The sequence below is a fragment of the Haliotis cracherodii genome, unplaced genomic scaffold (assembly GCF_022045235.1).
Source record: "Haliotis cracherodii isolate W230 unplaced genomic scaffold, xgHalCrac1.p SCAF_25, whole genome shotgun sequence".
NCBI classification, from domain to species: Eukaryota; Metazoa; Mollusca; class Gastropoda; order Lepetellida; family Haliotidae; genus Haliotis; species Haliotis cracherodii.
Genome location: NW_027266281.1, coordinates 7,967,111 through 7,991,567, shown reverse-complemented (window position 1 = coordinate 7,991,567; position 24,457 = coordinate 7,967,111). Strand labels below are relative to the sequence as shown.

At 39.7% G+C, this 24,457-nt stretch overlaps 1 protein-coding gene across 1 annotated transcript; it reads left to right on the top strand.

Moving 5' to 3' along the window:
* Nucleotides 1-709: 709 nt before the first annotated feature.
* LOC139472846 (uncharacterized) lies at nt 710-22,254 on the top strand. Its single transcript, XM_071255314.1, has 6 exons — nt 710-851; nt 12,517-12,571; nt 15,386-15,574; nt 17,318-17,461; nt 20,457-20,570; nt 21,612-22,254. Exons 1-6 carry the CDS (start codon nt 843-845, stop codon nt 22,220-22,222), a joined length of 1,122 nt encoding a protein of 373 aa, XP_071111415.1. The 5' UTR covers nt 710-842; the 3' UTR covers nt 22,223-22,254.
* Nucleotides 22,255-24,457: the final 2,203 nt, after the last annotated feature.

Sequence of the window (24,457 nt, the reverse complement as noted above, 5' to 3'; positions counted from 1 at the left end):
AAGACAAACTGGTTTTGAGCATGTATCTTCAGAACTCGTGATCGTCATTATCCTGTCTACGTCAAGGATAAACCGTTCCAAAAAATATAGCTGTATGTAAAGCGTTTGCGCATCCGCCATTACCGTTTGCGAAAACACCCATTTATTTTGTAGGCTAAAAGTTCGGATACTAGCATTGATAAAACTAAGATATGTGGTGATTATTAAATGATTATGAAATTGTCATTCGAAATACTAGTTTTTTATGCTATTTTGTATGATAAATGTTTTTTTTATTATATATATGTATACATATATATTGTTTTATTAATCTTTACCTAATGCCATTAAATCAACTTAAAAAAGTATCGACTGGCATAGAAGCAAATCCTCTGTGCTCAAACTGTCGATCCTGATAACGTTTTTTATTGCACATATGGCGTAACATCAATTACGTGCTGTAAACAATCAACGAAATCGGAATTGCACAGAACGGAAACGCTGAGTCAGGGATTGGAAACTCCGGCCCGTAACATAACATGCTAGAGCTGACCAATGAAAGCCGAGAACGAGCAATACCGGTATATGCTGGTTTACGCTGAAAAGGGAGGAGCTTGATAAAATCGTTCATTCGAAGTAATTTCCAATGGCAAATAACGACCTTATTTCGACAGAACACCGAATTTGAGTAAGCGTGCCCACAACGTCGTTTTTTTTCTCAATTATAGTATACGGAAAATAACGACGTTTTCGTGTTTGCACAGCCAAGCTATTTCATAGGCTGCACATGTTACACATGAACTCCAGCATATAAAACCATTCCATCACTTGTAGCAGCACCACACTGGGTACAACTCTTGACAATGGAGAAGGTAAGTTGTTTTCTCTATGTTATAAAGTTATAGATAAGGCTAACTAAATCACATTCTGCAGGGGAACCTACACGATGTACGAGTATTTAAGGAAACCCTGAGCCGAGAGCTGGAAAGGGGATGAGTATAGGCTACTACAGCTGAGAAAGGGATAATGGTGGAATGGAGGTGAATGTTTTATTAAAAATATATTCTGGGATCTGTACGAGACACAATGTTTACCGTTACCCACATGCTTAAAATTTATACTTTGGCTTCAATGTTGAATTTCCTTTCCCCACTCGTTAAGAGTTTCTTATGAACATTGCAGATGTTATGTTTACTTAGGTGTCTGTCTGCATAAATTAGTTCTGTCTAAACTGAAATTTAATTAATCCGTATCCTCACTCAATTAAAGGTCCCGATCGCGAATTAACTAAACTGACGGGCAAAAGAAAGTATACACCCACTGTGTGACTTAAATGAAACAAACAAGAAATGGATATATTCGATGGGGATATGTTTGATACGGGTAACACAGTTATGTTTCTGGCCTGACGTTTTCAGTTTTTTGACAACTTTTTGAGCCGGGTAACATATTGATAACATGTGTAATGTTTGGGCAAATCCAATTTAAAGTGTTACCTTCTTTTGCCGGGAAGCTTACCTTCATTGATCACTAACTGAAATCTGTTTGATGCGGACTTCTTTTATTCTGAATTACTGATTGAAATTATTGGACAATGTATTATTGCTTTCAAATTCGGAATTAATGTTTATACATCTCTGTCTGGCATCCAGAAGGCAGTTCTTCAACTTAGATTGAAGCCGACAAAGGCCTTGACTCAAATGTAACATTATATCATGGTTAATGACTAATAGAGGAAAATAACTATTTGCCAAATCACACATACTCCAGTTTGTTGTATTCGAACCTGTTTGAGGGGATATACACCTACTTGTTGGAATAAAAACCTGCTTGTTGGAATATATACCTGCTTGTTGGAATATATACCTACTTGTTGGAATATATATCAACTTGTTGGAATATATAACTACTTGTTGGAATATATACCAATTTGTTGGCATATATACTTACTTGTTGGAATATATACCTACTTGTTGGAATATATACCATTTTGTTGGGATATATACCTACTTGTTGGAATACATACCTTCTTGTTGGAATATATACCTACTTGTTTGAATATATACCTACGTGTTGGAATATATACCTACTTGTTGGAATATATATCTACTTGTTGGAATATTTAACTACTTGTTGGAATATATACCAATTTGTTGGGATGTATACCTACTTGTTGGAATACATACCTCATTGTTGGAATATATACCTACGTGTTGGAATATATACTTACTCGTTGGAAAATATACCACTTGTTGGAATATATACCTACTCGTTGGAATATATACCAATTTATTGCAATGTATACCTACTTGTTGGAATATATGCCTACGTCTTGGAATGTATACCTACGTGTCGGAATCTATACATATTTGATGGAATATATACCTACTTGTTGGAATATATACCTACTTCTTAGCATACATACCTACTTGTTGGCATACATACATACTTGTTGGAATATATACCTACGTGTTGGAATGTATCCATACGTGATGGAATATATACCTACTTGTTGGAATATATTCCTACTTTTGAGCATACATACCTACTTGTGGCATACGTTCATACTTGTTGGAATATATACTTACTTGTTGGCATATATACCTACATGTTGGAATATATATCTACTTGTTTGTATATGTACCTACTTATTGAAATATGTAACTACTTGTTGGCATATATGCCTACTTGTTCAAATATATACCTACTTGTTGGCATACATACCTACTCGTTGGAATATATACCTACTCGTTGGAATATATATCTACTTGATGGATTATATACCTGCTTGATTTCATACATAACTAATTGATCGAATATGTACCTTCTTGCTGGAATATATACCTGCTTGTTGGCATATATACCTACTCGTTGGCGTATATACCTTCGTGATGGCATAAATACCTACTTGTTTGAATATATACCTACTTGTTGGCATATATACCCACTTGTTTGAATATATACCTATTTGTTGGCATACATACCTACGTGTTGGAATATATACCTACTTGTTGGCATACATACCTACTTGTTTGAATATATACCTACATGTTGGCATACATACCTACTTGATGGCATACATACCTACTTGTTGGCATGCATACCTACTTGTTGGAATATATACCTTCTTGTTGGCATACATACCTTCTTGTTGGAATATATACCTTCTTGTTTGAATATATACCTACATGTTGGCATACATACCTACTTGTTGGCATACGTACCTACTTGTTGGAAAATATACCTACTTGTTGGAATATATACCACTTGTTGGAATATATACCTACTCGTTGGAATATATACCAATTTATTGCAATGTATACCTACTTGTTGGAATATATGCCTACGTCTTGGAATGTATAACTACGTGTTGGAATCTATACATATTTGATGGAATATATACCTACTTGTTGGAATATATACCTACTTCTTAGCATACATACCTACTTGTTGGCATACATACATACTTGTTGGAATATATACCTACGTGTTGGAATGTATCCATACGTGATGGAATATATACCTACTTGTTGGAATATATTCCTACTTTTGAGCATACATACCTACTTGTGGCATACGTTCATACTTGTTGGAATATATACTTACTTGTTGGCATATATACCTACATGTTGGAATATATATCTACTTGTTTGTATATGTACCTACTTATTGAAATATGTAACTACTTGTTGGCATATATGCCTACTTGTTCAAATATATACCTACTTGTTGGCATACATACCTACTCGTTGGAATATATACCTACTCGTTGGAATATATATCTACTTGATGGATTATATACCTGCTTGATTTCATACATAACTAATTGATCGAATATGTACCTTCTTGCTGGAATATATACCTGCTTGTTGGCATATATACCTACTCGTTGGCGTATATACCTTCGTGATGGCATAAATACCTACTTGTTTGAATATATACCTACTTGTTGGCATATATACCCACTTGTTTGAATATATACCTATTTGTTGGCATACATACCTACGTGTTGGAATATATACCTACTTGTTGGCATACATACCTACTTGTTTGAATATATACCTACATGTTGGCATACATACCTACTTGTTGGCATGCATAACTACTTGTTGGAATATATACCTTCTTGTTGGCATACATACCTTCTTGTTGGAATATATACCTACTTGTTTGAATATATACCTACATGTTGGCATACATACCTACTTGTTGGCATACGTACCTACTTGTTGGAAAATATACCTACTTGTTGGAATATATACCTTCTTTTTGGCATACATACCTTCTTGTTGGAATATATACCTACTTGTTTGAATATATACCTACATGTTGGCATACATACCTACTTGTTGGCATACATACCTACTTGTTGGCATATATGCCTACTTGTTGGAATATATACCTACTCGTCGGAATACATACGTACATGTTGGAATATATACCTACTTGTTGGAATATATACCCACTTGTTGGCATACATACCTACTTGTTGGCATACGTACCTACTTGTTGGAAAGTATACCTACTTGTTGGAATATATACCTTCTTTTTGGCATATATATCTATTTGGTGGCATATATACCTACTTGTTGGCATATTTATCTACTTGGCATATATACCTACTTGTTGGAATATATACCTACTTGTTGGCTTATATACCTACTTGTTGGCATGCATACCTACACTACTGCCTAGAAGTTCATTCCCCTTACACGCATGGGCAACGCGTTACGCAACCAGTGTGCATCGGGTTGGTCACGCGTGTGATACCCGTGTGCAACGCGTTGCACACGGGTGTGCACCCCGTCCGCCACTCGTGTGCAACGCGTGACACACTCATTAGAGGGGGAACAAACTTTTGACCAAAGGAGGACCCGTCTTAAGCTGAACCTGGAGGTGGTAACAAGGAGAGAAAATTTTGTTATCCTGACGAAAAATGATAATGCACATGTATTTCCTAATGTCTCCTTTCTTTATGTGATTTTGTGGGAATAACATGAATACTGTTGTGATCAAATAGATGTGTTTTGTTTTATACGACCATTGCTTCTAAATCCGATGGTGTTAAGAGAATACATGGTCCTGGAACATGTTATTGCAATTGAAATGCTTTTATTGTGATTTGACATTAACCGTCTGTAGTACGACTTTCAGTGATAATATGTATGAGGTTTGGCGGCGCATTGTTTTTATTGGACCCTAATTACTTTATGATGACTTGGACTCTTTATCACAGCTCCATAGCCGTGAGGCTGGAAAAGAGCAGCATGTAATTAATGAGGGTGGGTTATATCATTGAGGATACACTTGAGGGAGAGAATACTAATTACCGTACTACAGGAAGAGACCTGTAGACGTAAGCGCGGGTTTGTGTTTTAGCTGGCCGTTCGATAATGGCCGCCAGGAGAAGTGAGCTTTGACTGCGTCATCTAAAATAAATAATAAGATACAGCAGTGTTATGTTCACGGTCTGTTGAATAAACTCCCATTGCAACGGTAATGTATCTTCTACTTGATCCTTGATACATCATTTTGGCATTCACAATATATAGTATTTCAACGTACAAAAGAGCACTGATCTAAAGCAATTCCGCGGGAGTAGTTGTTACCTGTGCATTACTGTATTTTCTCAGTGAGTACCCGGATGACATAGCAGAAATCTAAACTTGTTCGCGACCTGTGCTCGCCATTCGTAAGCGCATTTTTATTGAAAGTAGAAGGACATATGGTCACACTGATCAACAAAAATGAAATACAGTTTTTGAAATGTAGGTATATTTGTGGGGAGCATCGGTAATGGTGATGCAGTTTTGATAAGTCACTTGCTTGGTAATTGTGCGATCTTCGTGTACACTATTTTGACTTGCAACACAAAGTAAATATTTCATCTGCACATTGCTTATTTTACCGTGTGTATATGTTTACATTCAAAATGTAAACAGATTTCACTAAGGAAATGTATTAAACGCCTAAATATTCAGTTTATTTTACAAATTAACTGAAAAATATGTCCATCTTTATTAATATGATAACGAATTCCAAATATTTGTTTATGTTTAATATCATCACCAAGTACAGTTCTGTATTGTTTGGCTTCTTTTCTTAGCATAATTAATATTTTGTGATGTGTTTAAGCTCTTTTGGTCGTCTTTATCATTTTTAGTCAGTCGGTTAAATAAATGAATGGATTATTCAGTCAATTTGTAAAATGACTGAAATATTTAGATATTTAATAAATTGCCTGAGTGAATCATATTTTACACATTGACTGTAACATATACACGCTTACAAAAGAAAATACTTGTGAAAACAACGTCTATCGCGCATCGAAAAACTTCCCAACCAAACGGAAAGGAACAAGAATGATTCTGTTCAAAGCTGCAGTGAATGAATGAAAACAAAATGCAAATATCATTATTGCAATCTACCAAAGTTATAATGTATCCGGGAATATCAACATAAAGGAACAATATCCATTGCGTCTGCAGCTGTACAAAAATACTTATTCGATGTCAAATGTCTATGTGAGAATCAAATACTTTAATAATAATTATTTGGAAACAATATTTGGAATATATATGAAATATATTAAAATATTTAAATATATCGTTTTTAAACATTATTTAAATGTATCGAATATTATAACCCGTGTCTGTTTCTTAACTGATCACTTAGTTTGTTTCAATTGTTTCACATAGGTGCCAAGTTAGCTGAGAAAGCCCACGTGACAACTATTTTTATAATGTCCACGGTTCTTAAAAACATACATTGAGTTAGATAACAATGAACAACCAGTCAGTGTAATATCGGTTACCCTTTGAACAAAGTATGTTGTTTTTACATCTGTACTTCACGCCATGATATGAGTGTATTCCCTAGGTTTAGTAACCCTACCTTCACATGTAAACACTTACTTTTGACATATCCACTGTGCAAGATAACAGTAATTAATCAATCAACGTATTTCCTGTTGATCCTTTGATGTCTGGGAATGATCAGTTGATTTACAAAAAAAGTAAATCAACTGATCATACATCTCTTGCTGGGCTGCCACGTGCATAATTCACATTCCACCTCACTTCAAACCTGGATTTAGATTAAATAATTACCCCAGGTACAAGAAAGACCAAATTTGAACCTTTATCCGGTAATCTGAGTGGTGCTACAACTGAGTATACATAATATAAATTCATTAACTGAGCAGAATGTGAATTACGACAAATACAGAAGTGTAGGGTTATACCAGAAAATGTGGATGACAACAAGGGAGTAGTAATTGTATCATCCACGCAATCCGAAATCCGCAAATGCTTTCACTCAGGGATACTTTTTTTTATTATCAAACTGTAACAATCAGGGGTATTTCCAAATAACGACATCCGATGAGCTTTCGCCGTTATTTGTCTGTTTGTTTAGGCTGAAGAAATTAATTACCATGCGCCCTTTGTTGAAATCTTCATAGATCACGGGTAACCAATCAGTTTTCAAAAATGCGTAAGTTTATTTAGCTGTCCTTGCAGACTGGTAGCCCAGTCTCTTGTCACGCTCGGTTGCGTTAACGAGCAAATTGACTCACGGCAGCTAGTAAGCCCAAGCGGAAATCCAAAGGTCGTATTACCTGAAGAATCAACCTTCATTTGCGAAATATCTACTGCTCTTAAAATCAATATTTCTCCCAATACTAAAATTCAGAACTTTCTAACCAAGGATTACCAGTTGAAACTGGTCGATGGCTGAACATTCCCAGGGAAGACAGCCAGTGTCCACTCTGTGATTCTATCGCTGTGGGAGATGAATTGCATTATTCATTCCGATGTGAAGCTTTACACCAACGGCGATATGAACTCTTAAATAAGCAATATCTTAAGTTTCCAAACATTTAAGAAAATTATGACCACTAACAGTGTAAGAAATCTAAAAGGCCTATCTAAATTCCTTAACAATGTGTACAATACAATTGGTAAATTGTATTAGTATCCACGTACCATATTTTTATTATTTTTGTTAAATTGTACATAATAAAAATTGTAGATAATTGTATGTCATGTTATTCTAAGAATAAATGAGTTTGAGTTTGAGTTCGACACCCGAGAAGAAGCCAGAGATTAGTGCTCCTTTTTGAATAGTTTACAATCATGTGTTTTAGGGTTAGCTGTGTTGGCTTAAACGTATTTTTATTTCAAAAGAAATCTGGATCGGTAAACAAGCAAAACTTGCTTATGTAATACCTCCCCAGGTAACAACTTAACAACAGCTGGATATATATATATAAGAGAGTGATGAACATAAACATACAAAATGCACAAATGAAATACACGAAGCCAGTACACTGAAGCAAGTGGTGTCTGTGAAATAAGGTAATGCAGTTTTCCTTTACTACATGCATAAAATTAAGCTACTCAAACCTTTTGCTTTTGACAATGATGTCATGAACTGATTTAAGAAGAGTCATGTTTGTAGAACTGCTTAACTACTGCCATGTAATATCATGTTTAGACCATACCCATGTGTGTAGAAATACACAGTGTTTCTGATATTATCGTATTTTTTAACAGTTATATAAAAAGTGAATTGCATCTTCAAGGTGATATCCACAAGTGCAGTCTGGTATGTCTGATACATGTCGTCTAAACTTATCAGCGTTTAAGTCACTGCAGCCGAGCCTAAGGCGACGGTGGACAATTTGGCATGATCTATGAAAATATTTGAAGTCAAAATTATTAATAATTGCATCAGAACGATTAATTAAGGATTTGATTTCTTTTAATGAGCGAGCATTAGTTACTTCATCGGATAGAGGGTTCCGCAGGATGATCATATCCAGAAGAAATGATAATAAGCATAGGTCTGTGTTCTACATTTGATTGTTTGTATGTTGAATCTTTTTCTAAGGTTATATTTGCTGTTATCAGAGAATTGAATATACACTTTTCAAATATTTTGGCTAAGCAACTTGTGAGTGCTACAGGTCTATGATTTGGGCATTCATGTTCATCGCTGACACTGACACCATCAGCCCGGCAGTGGACTTGACACAGTTATTTTCGCACTGATTATATAACTCCTACAGACAGGTGGGGTGGTTGTTCAAAGCGAAACGGACGACCCCGTCTGTTATCTAATAAATGCTGTGCGGCGCCTTTGATCTTGCCTCCAACCATACGCCTTATAGTAGTAAACGACGATCAGGATGGCCTGGAAATAAACACAATTCTGTCTGCCCAGTGTATCCACAATTAACTAGAATGCTTCATATCTACAAATATGTATATAGAAAATTGCATCAGTGTGGTTTATCATGTACAATGCTTTCTTACGCTTGGTGAGGCAGACTGAAATTGAACATTAGGATAACGTCAGCAGGGATAAAAGAGGTCATACCAAAGAACTTTATTTACTAGTGGAAAAATCAGACATTCCGATCAACCACTACAAGCCCCGGCCGGATCTCAAGGTTGACCAGATCAACACCCCAAAGGAATATCTCTACGCCAAACAAGGAGTCCCTTTCGTCATGGTGCACAAGAAGGGGGGACAGGACATCGAGTAAAACATCACAAACTACACAGACTTGTACCACTTCTTCCAGAGTAGTGGCGTACCGACCTCAAACCACTTCGTCGCCAATACCGCCGCCCACCTTGCCAAGAGTCTCTACCAGAATCCCGACCCCCAGGATGAGAAGCTGACCAAGAGACTACTACAAGGACTAAACTTAATTTTTTTAAATTTTTTTTTTTTTTTTTGGGGGGGGGGTTGCACTTCTTTATTTAATCATTACGCTTTTTTACCCTAATAGTATAAGTGCTTCCCCGTGTGCGAGATAGGCTAAAGCCGGAAAGCGCACGTTAAATCTCCTATCATGGTCATACATAAATATATGTAAGTTACGTACATGGGGAGGCTAGATTATTTACAGCTTACAGCAATATAGTGCAATTATTATGTTCAATAAAAGAAAACGTTGATAGATCTATAACACACTTTTTGTACTTTTAAACAAACTGTGGACTTTTAAGACATTTTCGCTTATTGTACTAACATCTAGCTAACCAATCATGTCTATCTATGAAATCTACAAGCATAGTTGCTGTCAAACCTAAAAAACATATACATGGAGGTAAGTTTTGACTTGCCAAGCACCTTAAGGTGAGTTTACTTTTAAACTGTCAAAAGCTATTGTCCCTTCAATACTAGTATAAGTCTGGAAGCTGTCTCTCGGACTGTTATGAGTCATGATGTATTTTATGATATAACTGGGGAATGTTGAAATTAGTTACTGTCATTTAATCCAACGTTCTAACTGTCAACTGTCTCAACAGGATCATAGGTTTGGTTATATATCTCCTCCCTGTCTCTATGTCTTAAGTTGGTAATCGGTAACTGCGGTCCAAATGTATCAACTTATTCATCTGTTGTTGCAAACGACTGATTTAAACATATCTTATTGATCATGAACTACTCAGTCAGTGAAGCACCTGTATCAGAAATGTAAAACCAGCCATGTTTCATGTAGTCCCAATATCACTGAAAAATGCCGATGTAACGTGACATATAAATTTACTCACAGACAATATATTTTTCGTGAGAGTGAAGCACAATTTTATTAAAGTTTTATTAACAATTTCATAAACTATAATAATATTAATATTAAAATTCATCATCACTTGCCAAGTTTATGAAAATGTCCCCATTTGGGAGATGTCACATATAAACAAGGATTCGAACTAAATTTGATCGTCTTTGACACTGAGGTTTATCCCCACTTTGCCAGCAAACTGCAGAAGATTAACAGTGAGTGAGTGAGCATCGTTTCTATGTTTATACAAGAAAAGATGTCATGCCAAAAACGCTCACAGTAGTTAGTGAGTAAACTCACGACCTGTCATGACCTGGTTGAGTGACTTCCTCCAATCAACATGAAAGGATTACCCACAGAGAAAGAAAGGATTAAAGTCACCCATAAATTTTCTCCTAACGTAGTACTCCAACTTCTAAATGCCTCTCAAAGAAGGATTAAAATCCTAAAGATATCCTATCTACGTGGTATAGGTACTCACAACCTCTAATAATAAACTGTTACGTTTGGTATCCCCAGCAATACTCACCATGGTCATTGGGCAAATGTAAAAATCACAAACCCCAACGAGATTCTGTCAACATGGTCACACCCGGTGATTGTGAAGATCTAAAATTCTATCAACTGTCAGACAGCATGGCTGTTCATATTCATTTACAACATCCTCTTATAATTAGTATAAAAGTGTCCCACACAAAACCTTCTTTTATTTATTCTTTCAAAATACAACACAGAAAGTGGGGTGTGGGGAAATGGGACATATTCCTACGTGAAATAATGAGACATTAGTAGTGGTGACGGCTATATCATAATTGTACTGTTTAAAGCAGAAATTTGGCAAACGAAAAACGTTATATTTGCAATCAAATGGAATGACTCGTGTGGGCAAATGAATATGTTCGCAATCCACTAACAATCATTTTATTAATGGCGAACATTTACCAACCCGCGACAATCGTGTCAACACGGGGGTTCCCCTAGCAATAAACTCGCATCTAAATTCACTACTGTTCTACTGTCGGCTAGCCACAATGGCTAGACTGGACCCTAGTGGAATGGTTCATGCCATAAAAGTCTAGCAACCAAACACTAATTAAGATGGGCCGACCTTGTATTTACGATCTGGTGAGCACAGCTTAATGGCCGCTTATTAACTCAAATTTCACATCTCACTGTTTTGTTTTATCTCACTATTCATTTGATAAATTTGTCAACTTCAACTGGAACCAGGTCCCGTGTTACACGCGTGGCACACGCGTGTGCAACGGGTTGCACACGTGACGCACACCCGTTGCACACCCGTGTCCAACGGGTGCTCACCCCGTGTGCAACCCGTTGAGCACCCGTGTCACATGCGTGTTACACGCGTTCTCAACGCGTGTTAGGGGAATGAACTTTTAGGCAGTAGTGTACTTGTTGGAATATATATCTACTTGTTGGCATATATACCCACTTGTTGGCATGCATACCTACTTGTTGGAACCCTCATACCCCCTGTCAGAATCCCATGTTTGTCTCTCCGTTTGGATACATAAGGTCCGCAGTTCATAATATACTACTCAACATTTGTAAGGGAAATATATTACCTCAAAGTAGATACAATTTATGGATAACAACTTATTTAATACTGTAAAGGTGACGTTTCGGTATAGATCCGTATACCGTGGTCAAGCAAGACTGAATGAGGAACATTGTACAGAATATATATAGTAGGTGGAGGATTAACAGTAGAGGATTAACAGTAACAACAATTGCAATTGGTTAAATAGACATGATATAATTTGACAACATTTCAATTACATAAAAAAACTTTCTATTGCCCCTCAGTTAATGTATTGTATATCTTTTTGGTTCATATTTTCACCACTTATTGCCTGCCTCGATGTGTTTTTTTAGGAAATGTAATTGCTTTTATTTTGAAGCAGACTTTCAATTGTTTCAAATGTTGATTCTTCAAGGTTCCGATAATACTGCTGCTTCTCCTGCTGATTTGTCACTCGTGCTTCAGCCAGGGTAAGTTTGTTACTGTCGCTCAAACGTATCACATATCTCTTGCCCTATTGACACTTTACGTTTTATTCTATGGAATAACCATAGATTGAATTAAATCAGTAGCTCTTCAAAGTAAGTTGAGTACGAAATATTAGAGTCCAGGTATATCAGAAGTGATTGCATTATTATGATAAATGAATGGTAGTATAGACCTACTGTTATATCCCCATATCGAAAAGAAATCGGATTCAAACCTCTTGAACAAATTCAGGTGTCATCATTCGTGGGAAGAAATATGTGAAATTTAAGCTACACTGATCACGTGGTTTCTGAGGTGAAGAACATTATGATGGCAATCTCATTAAAATCAGATCTAAGTTCTCGCTGCTGCTAAACAAAGATCTGAGGACATCCAATAACGGGTCACGTCAGAACGACCTTTCATCCGACCAAGATCGATTTACCAGATCATGAAAGTGACAGTCGGAATGTATTTTCTAATCATGCAACCTTGGAAACGTTATCACGGGGTATTCCGAACGACAGTTACGGCCCGTACGACTGATTCCATCACAAGTATCGTCTATCTCTCGCTTCCGTGGAATAAACATTAGAACGGACGAGGCGTAGCACAGTACGTAGGAAACACTGTCATACACTCTCAACCATATACACTCTTCAAAAAAAGAAACGCACAGGTAGTGTGTAGTTCATTGAACCTGACTACACAAAACATTGGGTATATACATTGGATATATGTTATTGGAAAATGTTGGTGACCTAATATTCGACAAACGGTGCGTCAAAACGCAGCAATTGTCGATTTGCAATGTCTTTAACGGCATTGCTTTCACACTTGTTAAAAAAATGTCATGGAGGAAAATAGTAAAGCAAAGTGCACGTGCAAGTTATAGCATTTGTAACTCGTGGTAGTGCCTATAAAAAGGCAAGTATATGCCAATAATTTGTCATTCAATTGTCAACAAGTTCGAAAATGCCGAGACTCAGCGCTGCCGATTGGAACATCGCCACAGAACGTATCCAAACGTATCCAGACGTATCGCCACTTTAACGTCCATCACAGCACAATTTGCCGCCTTTGGGACCGATACACACAGTTCAATTCCACTGCAGACCGTCCGTGAATCGACCGACCGAGAGTTACTACCCCTGCTTAGGATCACGAAATTCGACTGTTCCACATACGTCATCACAAAGCCACAGCTTCGAAGACTGTAGGACGCATGGTTTGAGGAGGATATCGGACCAGACTGTCAGGAACCATCTTCGCGAGGCTTGAATCCGACCCAGAAGACCACTTATCGTCCCTGTTTTGCAACAGATCCATCGACAGTGCCTTACCTTAAAGCCTTGGAATTTGAGAAAAGGAGACGAGTGTGGTTTAGCGATGAATTACGATTTCTTCTTCATCGGCGAGATGGAAGACAACGTGTTAATCGTTGTCAAAATCAGCGTTTTGCCTACATTGTGTACGTGAATTCGACAATTTTTGTGGCTTTAGTGTCATGGCTTTGGGGGCCATATCCTACGAGATCTGATGTGATTGTGGTTCAGGGAAATTTGACAGCGAATCGCTGCATGAATCAAATTCTTCAACCCTAAATTCTTCCAATCATTGACCGCCAGAGGAATCTGTTTCATCAGGACAAAGCTCGAAGCACACAACTCGTGTTACGGTAGACTACCTTCATAATACCAACATCAACGTTTTGCCCTGGCAGTCGAGATCTCCAGATCTCAACCTAATCGAACACGTCTGGCATGAATTCGATCGACGTGTACGTCAACGTCAGAACACGCAGCAGACACTCCTGCAACTTGTCAACGCGTTACGAGCAGAATGGCGCAGAAATCCGCAGGGCAGAATTCTTTGACTTATCCACTGAGTGCCGAGGAGATGCAGAGATTGCTGCCCGGGGCAGTGACACGAGATATTGAGTTCAGCACAACCTTGTAGCTTTATGTGACATGACAGTGAACAGTTTTCATGTGATTATCGAGCTCCAAAATTTCATATTTGTATCTATGATATGATAGGTACAATATATTTACTACACATCTACCTGTGCGTTTCTTTTTTTGAAGAGTGTATAAGACATTCTGAAACGTTCGCTTGTTCAGTTTTCGAAATTTTAATCGAGAATTTTGTCAATATATTTTCCAACTAACTTCTTATTTTGATGACTATCTCAGCCACCACGTTTCAGACCAATGATCATATAATGTTTTGAGGAATGGTTTTACTAAGAGAAAGATCAACGATGGCTGCCTACATAGAATATATAGATAAATCCATTGAATACACTTGAAACCCTTTATAGCAGCAAACACCCACTGCGTCCACTGAATCCTTGAAGCCATAAGCACCTGAAGTTCACAAGATCGGTTCGACAATTGTACAGTTTGTGTATCATAGTTGTTCCTCCAGACACATGTCCTATCGACCAGACAGTATCTGGAATCGCCTGTGAAAAGGCCATGTCGACAACGCCCAATACGCTAGTGGCGATACTGATTTACCTACTGCATCCTTAGCTAGCCAGTGTGTAGAGACAGTGGAATGCGTTGTATACACTTTTCAACAACCCATGCTTGTCGTAAAAGGCGACCAACGGGGTCGGGTGGTAAGGTTCGCTAACTTAGTTGACGCATGCCATCTTACCCAAATGTACATACCAGTGCTTATGGTATCAATCACTGGTACAAACAAACAAACAAGCACACACACAAACATATGTCTTGGCACGTCACTCCTTTAAAAGCAGTAAACAGAACTGACTGATACTGACTTGAGCTGTGTTCTGTGTGATCCAGATCCGTGTGAAAACTTCACAGAACTTGTAAACATCAAGGTTCGACAGCCCAACGACCTCGGATGGCTTGATACCGATGACTCACAACTGCAACCGGGGTGGTATGCGGCCCCAGTGAAATGGAAGCTGCTCAGCCGGGACACTGGAAAAGCCTATACTTGTAACACCATCAACCCGATTTACAGAAAGTGTAAGTCACGTGTTTGCATGTTGTGGCGGTGTGTGACAACTTAGTGGTGTGGTTACAAGATGTGGTGGTGTGTGGTAGCATAGAGTGACATGTTGTGGCGGTGTGTGACAACATAGTGGTGTGGTTACATGATGTGGTGGTGTGTGGTAGCATAGAATGACATGGTGTGACGGTGTGTGACAACATAGTGGTGTGGTTTCATGGTGCAGTGGTGTGTGGTAGCATAGAATGACATGGTGTGACGGTGTGTGACAACATAGTGGTGTGGTTTCATGGTACAGTGGTGTGTGGTAGCATAGAGTGACATGTTGTGGCGGTGTGTGACAACATAGTGGTGTGGTTACATGATGTGGTGGTGTGTCGTAGCATAGAGTGACATGGTGTGATGGTGTGTGACAACATAGTGGTGTGGTTACATGATGTGGTGGTGTGTGGTAGCATAGAGTGACATGGTGTGATGGTGTGTGACAACATAGTGGTGTGGTTTCATGGTGCGGTGGTGTGTGATAGCATAGTGTGACATAGTGTGATGTTGTGTGACAACATAGCGGTTTGGTTATATGATGTGAGGGTGTGTGGTAGCACAGAGTGACATGGTGTGATGGTGTGTGACAACATAGCGGTGTGGTTACATGATGTGGTGGTGTTTGATTAAATAGGATGACGTGGTTATATGGTGGGGTGGTTTGTGGTGATTCGTGGTTATGTGTAGTGATGTTTTGGGATGTATTGTGATGTGTGGTGAGGTGATGATTTGTGATGTGTGGTGATGTATGGTGAAGTGTGGTTGTGTGTGGTGGTGTGTGATAATGTGTGTCGATATGTGTTGATGTGTTTTGGAGTGTTATAATATTTGGTGATATGTTGTAATGTGTGTTGACGTGTGGTGATGTGACGTGATATGCAGTTATGTGTTGTGATGTGCTGTGTAGTGAAGTGTAGTGATGTGTGGTGATGCGTTGTGGTGTGTGTTAGTTTGTGTTGATGTGTGTTGATGTGTTGCAATGTGTTGATGTGTGTTGATGTGTGTTGATGTGCTGCGATGTGTGTGATATGTTTTGATGTGTGTTGATGTGTGTTGATGTCTAGTGTCGTGTGGTAATGTGTGTTAGTTTGTATTAGTGTGTACTAATGTGTGTTCATGTGTGTTGATGTGTAGTCATGTGTTTTGTCGTGTGGTAATGTGTTTTGATGCATTGTGATGTGTGTTGTTGTGTGTTAGTTTCTGTTAGTGTGCTGATGTGTTTTGATGTGTGTGATGTGTGTTAGTTTCTGTTAGTGTGTTGATGTGTTTTGATGTGTGTTGATGTGTGTTGATGTGTAGTGATGTGTAGTGTCGTGTGGTAATGTGTGTTGATGCATTGTGATGTTTGTTGTTGTGTGTTAGTTTCTGTTAGTGTGCTGATGTGTACTGATGTGTGTTGATGTGTTTTGATGTGTGTTGACGTTTGGCGAAGTGTGTGGTGATGTGTGATGATGTGTGGCGAAGTGTGTTGTGATGTGTGGTGATGTGTGTTGATATGTGTTGATGTGTTTTACTGTGTTGTGTTTTGTGTTATCTGCCTTCACTGTAGTAACATCATCAGGACACCATTACACGGCTTTCTTTATTTCATCAGTATATTTAGTATGGAATAGTAAGTCATAACTGAGTGTTTTATTTCAATTCATAATTTGGCAGTTTTACTGACATCACAGTTTAATTTCAGTTAGTTCTAAAACTCTAATTCTGTTTGTTTCCAGCTAAAAGTGGAGATACGTCTGTTGTGTGTGTTAGGTCGTATCGTGACAAATGTTTCAAGTCATATGCCATCGAGACGAGGATGTGTGGCGGTAGAGAAATATATAATCTCACCACGAGCGTTAGTCCATCAGGATTTTGCTTTGGTAAGTCTTAGAGTACTACTTTACTATCTCACCACTCTAAACTGTCTAGTGACTACACCCTGCGCCCCCCCCCCCCCCCCCCCACTATAAACTGTTATAATGACCACACTTCTATTCTCACTCCAACATCACTCTGCAATCACACCATGGTTCTCACCCCCTGTGCACTGTCATGGCAATGACGTCCTGATTCTCGACCCCTCTGCACTGCCATGTCAATGACGCCCTGATTCTCATCCTCCCTGCAATGTCATGGCAATGACACCCTGATTCTCACCCCCTCTTCACTGTCATGGCAATGACTCCGTTATTCTCATCCCCTCTGCACTGTCATGGCAATGACGCCCTGATTCTCACCCCCTCTTCACTGTCATGGCAATGAGGTCCTGATTCTCACCCCCTCTGCACTGTCATGGCAATGACACCCTGATTCACATCCCCTCTGCACTGTCATAGCAATGACGCCCTGATTCTCACCCCTCTGAACTATCATGGCAATGATGCCCTGATTCTCACCCCCTCTGCACTGTCATGGCAATGACGCCCTGATTCTCATCCTCCCTGCAATGTCATGGCAATGACACCCTGATTCTCACCCCCTCTTCACTGTCATGGCAATGACTCCGTTATTCTCATCCCCTCTGCACTGTCATGGCAATGACGCCCTGATTCTCACCCCCTCTTCACTGTCATGGCAATGAGGTCCTGATTCTCACCCCCTCTGCACTGTCATGGCAATGACACCCTGATTCACATCCCCTCTGCACTGTCATAGCAATGACGCCCTGATTCTCACCCCTCTGAACTATCATGGCAATGATGCCCTGATTCTCACCCCCTCTGCACTGTCATGGCAATGACACCCTGATTCACATCCCCTCTGCACTGTCATGGCAATGACGCCCTGATTCTCACCCCTCTGCACTGTCATGGCAATGATGCCCTGATTCTCACCTCCTCTGCACTGTCATGGCAATGACACCCTGATTCACATCCCCTCTGCACTGTCATGGCAATGACGCCCTGATTCTCACCCCTCTGCACTGTCATGGCAATGATCCCTGATTCTCACCCCCTCTGCACTGTCATGTCAATGACACCCTGATTCTCGGCCCTTGGGAACTGTCACACTGACCACAGCTTGATTTTCACCACCTTGAAACTGTCCTGGTAATCACAGCCTGATGCTAACCCCTCTAAACTGTCATAACGACAGCACCCTGATTCTCACCCCCTCCAAGCTGACATAGTGACCACACCCTGATTCGTATTACCTCTTAACTGTCATCGTGACCACACCCTGGTTCTCATCCAATCTACACTGTCATAGCTAACCACATCCGGAATTTCACATGACCAAACTGACATACTGACCACACCCTGATTTCCAGGTCTCGTAACTGTCACAGCAACCACAACCTGAATTTCACCTCCTCAAAACTCTTTTGATTTTCAAAGATTCGAAACTGTCGTGGTAACTACACTACTGATTCAATCCCCCACAAAAGCGTCATGGTGTCCAAAAAATGATTTTTCACCCCTTTGAAACTGACATAATGACCACAACATAATCGTCACCCTTTGAAAATGTCAAGTCAACCACTACCTGATTTCCACACCTTTGAAACTGTCATGGCAAAAACACCATGATTTTAGGACCTTCCAAATTGTCATGAAAACCACATCCTTATCGTCATCCAAGCGGAAGTGTCATTGCCACCACACACTGATGTTCAACCCTTCAACTGTCATGTGGTCCAGGCACTGATTTTGAAACCTTCATAGCGACCACACCCTGACTTTCACCCCCTCAAAACTGTATTTGCGACCATACCAAGATTTGCACGCATTCAAAACTGTCATACCGACCATGTCCTGATTTGCACCTACTCGAAACTGCATAGAGACAATACCCTGGTTCTGTCCCCTTCAAAACTTCTTGGCAACAACAGCCTGCTTCGGACCCGTTCAAAGCTGTCATGGTAACCACATTCTGATTTTCGCACCTTTGAATTTATCAGTACCACCACATCCTGACTTCCACCCCTGCGAAACTATTATAGTGACCACACACTGATTTTCAAAACTTCGAAATTGTAATGGCAATCACACCCTGAATTTCATCCCCTCAAAACTGTAAAAGAGACCTACCAGAATTGTTTGCGTCCATATCTTGATTTACACCCATTTGAATCATATCATGTCGTTTACACAATGATAACCATCTTTAAAACCTATCATGGCGACCACACCTGCTTATCATCCTTTACAAACTGTCATGTCGTTAACACACTGACTACCTGACTTTAACAACTGTCATGGCGTTCACACACTAGTTACCATTTTCAAAAACCGTCATGGCGACCACATCCTGATTATCTCCCTTTAAAAAACGGGACGGCGACCACACCTGCTTATCATCCTTTACAAACTGTCATGTCGTTTACACACTGATTACCATTTAAAAACTGACATGGCGACCACATCCTGATTATCTCCCTTTAAAAAACGGGACGGCGACCACACCTGCTTATCATCCTTTACAAACTGTCATGTCGTTTACACACTGATTACCATTTAAAAACTGACATGGCGACCACATCCTGATTATCTCCCTTTAAAAACTGGCATGGCGACCACACCTGCTTATCGCCCTTTACAAAATGTCATGGCGTTCACACACTGGTTACAATCTTTAAAAACTGTCTTGTTGACCACATCCTGATTATCACCCTTTCCAAACTGTCATGTCGTTTACACACTGATTACCATTTAAACACTGACATGGCGACCACATCCTGATTATCTCCCTTCAAAAACAAGCAAGCCGACCACCCCTTGATGATAACATTAAAAAAACCTGTCATAGCATTCAGATATTGATTAGCAACCTTCAACAAACTGATGTATTTGCATAGATGCTGTCTTTGGCTCTTTTATTCTTATTTCAAAACACTTTCTGGAAACTAATCAAGCTTCATATTTCATTTGGCAGATATCACAGACTGTGAGAGGTATAAACCTTGTGGAAATGGGGGCACGTGCACGGAGATATGGAATGGCTACAGCTGCGCCTGTCCACCTCAGTTTTCGGGTGCGAACTGTACAGGTAGGTTTCAGAATGGCCATGATGGAATGAGTTCGCATCAATGCATCTTTTAAGAGTTTTTCAGCAATATGACGGGGTTTCAGATTGTTTTTGTTTGTTTGTTTGCTGTATTCCAGCTTGATTATCACCCTTTAACAACTGGCAAAGCGTTCACACACTGAGATTCATCCTTTTGGAACTATCATTGCGATCATATCCTGATTTTCAGGCCGTTGGTGCCTCATTTTCCATCATTCGGAACTGTTATGTAACCATGCTCTGATTTTCACCCCTTCGAAACTGTTATAGCGACCACAACCTGATTATGACACTTTAAGAACTGTCATGGCGGTCACATACTAACTACTACCCTTTACAAACAGCCATTGCATGTAAACACTGATTTACAACCTTCAAAAACCTTCACTGTGTTCACACACTGATTGTCACACTTCTAAAGCTGTCATGGCGTGCAGACACTGATTTCCACTCTTCTAAAACTGTCATGAAGACCATGCCCTGATTATCACAATTGAAAACAACTTTCAAAATTGCCGCCCCTATGAACAGTATTTCAGTAACACTAGTCATAGGAAGTGCACTCTTCACGATTGAGAACTTCTTTTGGTAGCGGAAGTAGTGGTAGTTGTATCAGCAGCATATGCGGAAGATGCTGAATACATTTAGTGTCAATAATAATTACAAACTCCAATATGCCCATATCAAGGGAAACCTCCGGTCAGAATATAGACGAAAGAAAATCTAGAGTGAATGCTCACCATAAAATTAAAGCCACAAATATTGATTCTGTATCTATCCTTTCGTATTCTTTTGGGGTTGTTTATTGGACAAAACAAGAAATTCGCGGTATTGACACCCTCACACGAAGACTCATGTCAGACAATGGAGTCAGCCATCCTCGCTCTTCCCTTAATCGCTTTTATTTACAAATCTATCTATCTATATTTCTTATCTATATATGTGTAACACTGTAACAAACAACAAAGGCCCTTCATCTACAGACTAGGAACAATCTTTACATATTGCACGTTTCTTTTCCAGTCTCCAATGACCAGAAGCTAGACATCCTGATTGTAGAAGATGTTTCACGCTCCATCGGCAAACCCAACTTTGACGAAATGAAACGATTCCAAGAGAGTATGGTAAACTCTACCACCATAGGCCGTGACGCTGTAAACGTTGCATTGATAGCGTTTTCTTCAAACGCTAGAGTGGTATTCAGATTCAATGAATATAGCAACAGCAAGTCGGGCGCTCTGGCAGCTCTCAAACAGCAGACATACGAAGAGGGTCCTTCTACGAACATCGGCGATGCCATCAAGCTGGCTACAAGTACAATTTTCAATGGCGACCGCAATGACGCTGACAACAAGGTCATCATGTTTACCGATGGGTACACCACAAGGGAGGACCGGAAGGCCATTGCTGCCAGTATTGGTTATCTGAAAGCCAAAGCTGAGGTATTTGTTGTTGCTATCTCGGAAGTAGATGCCAATTCCACAATCCACCTAATTGCTTCGAGACCTTCCAACATCTTCAAGATTGGTTCCCCTGTAGCAGTCAATGCTATCCTACAGATGATAATGACTGGTCCCGTCCTGTTACAGAACAGCTTCGCCCAGCCGCCCGGAAATGACATTTCTAGGGGATAAAATAGCTGCACTAAATGTTATTTCGTAACCAATAAATGGTCTGCATATGTTGCGAGTTTGTTGTTTCAAGGGTGATAAGGGTGTGTGTGTGTGTGTGTGTGTGTGTGTGTGTGTGTGTGTGTGAAAGAGAGAGAGACTGTTCGTGTGTTTTGGGGTTGGGGTAGGTGGGGGTTGGTGAGGAGGTAGCACGGGGGATAAGGGGCGAGGATTTGAGGGATGAGGGATTCCTCGTGTCACAACAGCCCTGAATTTATGAACAAATTCTACTGAAGCAGAAACCACACATTTCATTACTGAGTGTCTAGTGAAGCACCGCCAACAGTGGCTTTGCTGAGTGTTTGATGAAGCAAAACCAACAGCAGGGGTACTACTGACTGTTTAGTGAAGCAAAACCAACAGTGGCATTGCTGACTGTTTAGTGAAGCACAGCCAATAGCAGGGGCACTACTGTCAGTCTTTAAGCAGCCTGTCAGACGCTGTTGTAGCAATGAAAACAGAGTTGACATGGCTTTCAACGTGTTTATTCATTCAATTATACGTTTCACACATTCATTCACACATTCTGTCTAGAAGATGAACTGCATCGGCTGAAGAAATATCTAGTTAATGACGCATGCTCACTCACTCTCACTCACTCACTCACTCACTCACTCACTCACTCACTCACTCTTCCTCTCGGTCCCTCACTCACTCATTCATATTCTGTCCAGTAAATGGGGCATGCTCATTCTCTCACTCACTCACTGTCTAGACGGTAAAACTGCATCGTCTAGGGACATATCTAGTAAATGAAGCATGCTCATTCATTCACTCACTCAATCACTCACTCACATGATGTCTAAAAATGAAGCATGCTTACTCACTCACTCACGCACATTCTGTTTAGACAGTGAAACTGCATCGTCCAGGGAAATATCTAGTAAATAAGGCATGCTGACTCACTCACTCACAGGAGGGATGGCAAGGTTTTAGCAGTAGGCCTAATATCGTCACTAGCGGTTGCTCTGCACAAGCAGTCGAGCGCAAAACTACGCCATGCTCCGAACCAGACACGTCACAGTGACGTCATAGCTCGCCCCCATCGCGGTCGTAGTGTCGCCAGTCAAGATACTTCATGACTGGCAGTGAGATGTGTCACCCGTGTAAAGACGGGTGGGTACATTTTCAGTTTGTACTTTTAGAATCTTTAAGGACATACGATGAAACCAGAATAGTACATATAGTCAAAATGATGTACAATAGAATGAATGTTGCAGGAATTAGGTGCTTGCTTCATATAATCTTTAGACTCAGGCGTTTGTTTAGCCTGTCACCGAGGATTAAAATGAATGTAAACATTTAAACCCCGCGTTTCATCTGATAAGCTTGTTCTATTTTATCAGTATATTGCAAACAAAGCTTGTGAGTTGCATCGCTTGAACTGATAATAAATATTATAACATTATAATTAACAAACGTATTTCTGCAGTGCACCAACATTGTTTTTGAAGAATGGCAAGGAAGTTCAGAAGAAGGATATATGTGTGGAAATATGCACCATTCTCAGTAATTTCGGACTAATTTAAAACAGACGTTAAATCCGAAAATACTTCGCCTCATAGCACAGGTCCGTCGCCATGTAATTCTTTATCGCCCTACATTGCTTGCCAGGTGTGTGTACCTTCTTTACACAACCAAACACCGTGTCAAACAAATTGTGCTGTGTCGGCTACAGTTTCTGTCTCAGGTAGTAAGCTTACCTGTGACCACTGTACTCGCGTCATTTGTATGCTGGAAGTATGACATTGCTTCTAAGAAATACCGAAAATACCACAGTAAGCTGACCTGTGACCACTGTACTCGCGTCATTTGTATGCTGAAAGTATGACATTGCTTCTAAGAAATACCGAAAATGCCACAGTAAGCTGACCTGTGACCACTGTACTCGCGTCATTTGTATGCTGAAAGTATGACATTGCTTCTAAGAAATACCGAAAATACCATAGTAAGCTTATCTGTGACCACTGTACTCCCGTCATTTGTATGCTGGAAGTATGACATTGCTTCTTAGAAATACCGAAAATACCATAAAAACTGTATTACCTGAAACACCAAACGATATAAGACGCACGATTTTCAGTAATACGTTAAGATAGTGTGTGTGTGTGTGTGTGTGTGTGGGCGCGCGCGCGTGCGTGCATGTGTGTGTGTGTGTGTGTGTGTGCGCGCGCATGCGTGCGTAAAACATCAGTTTTC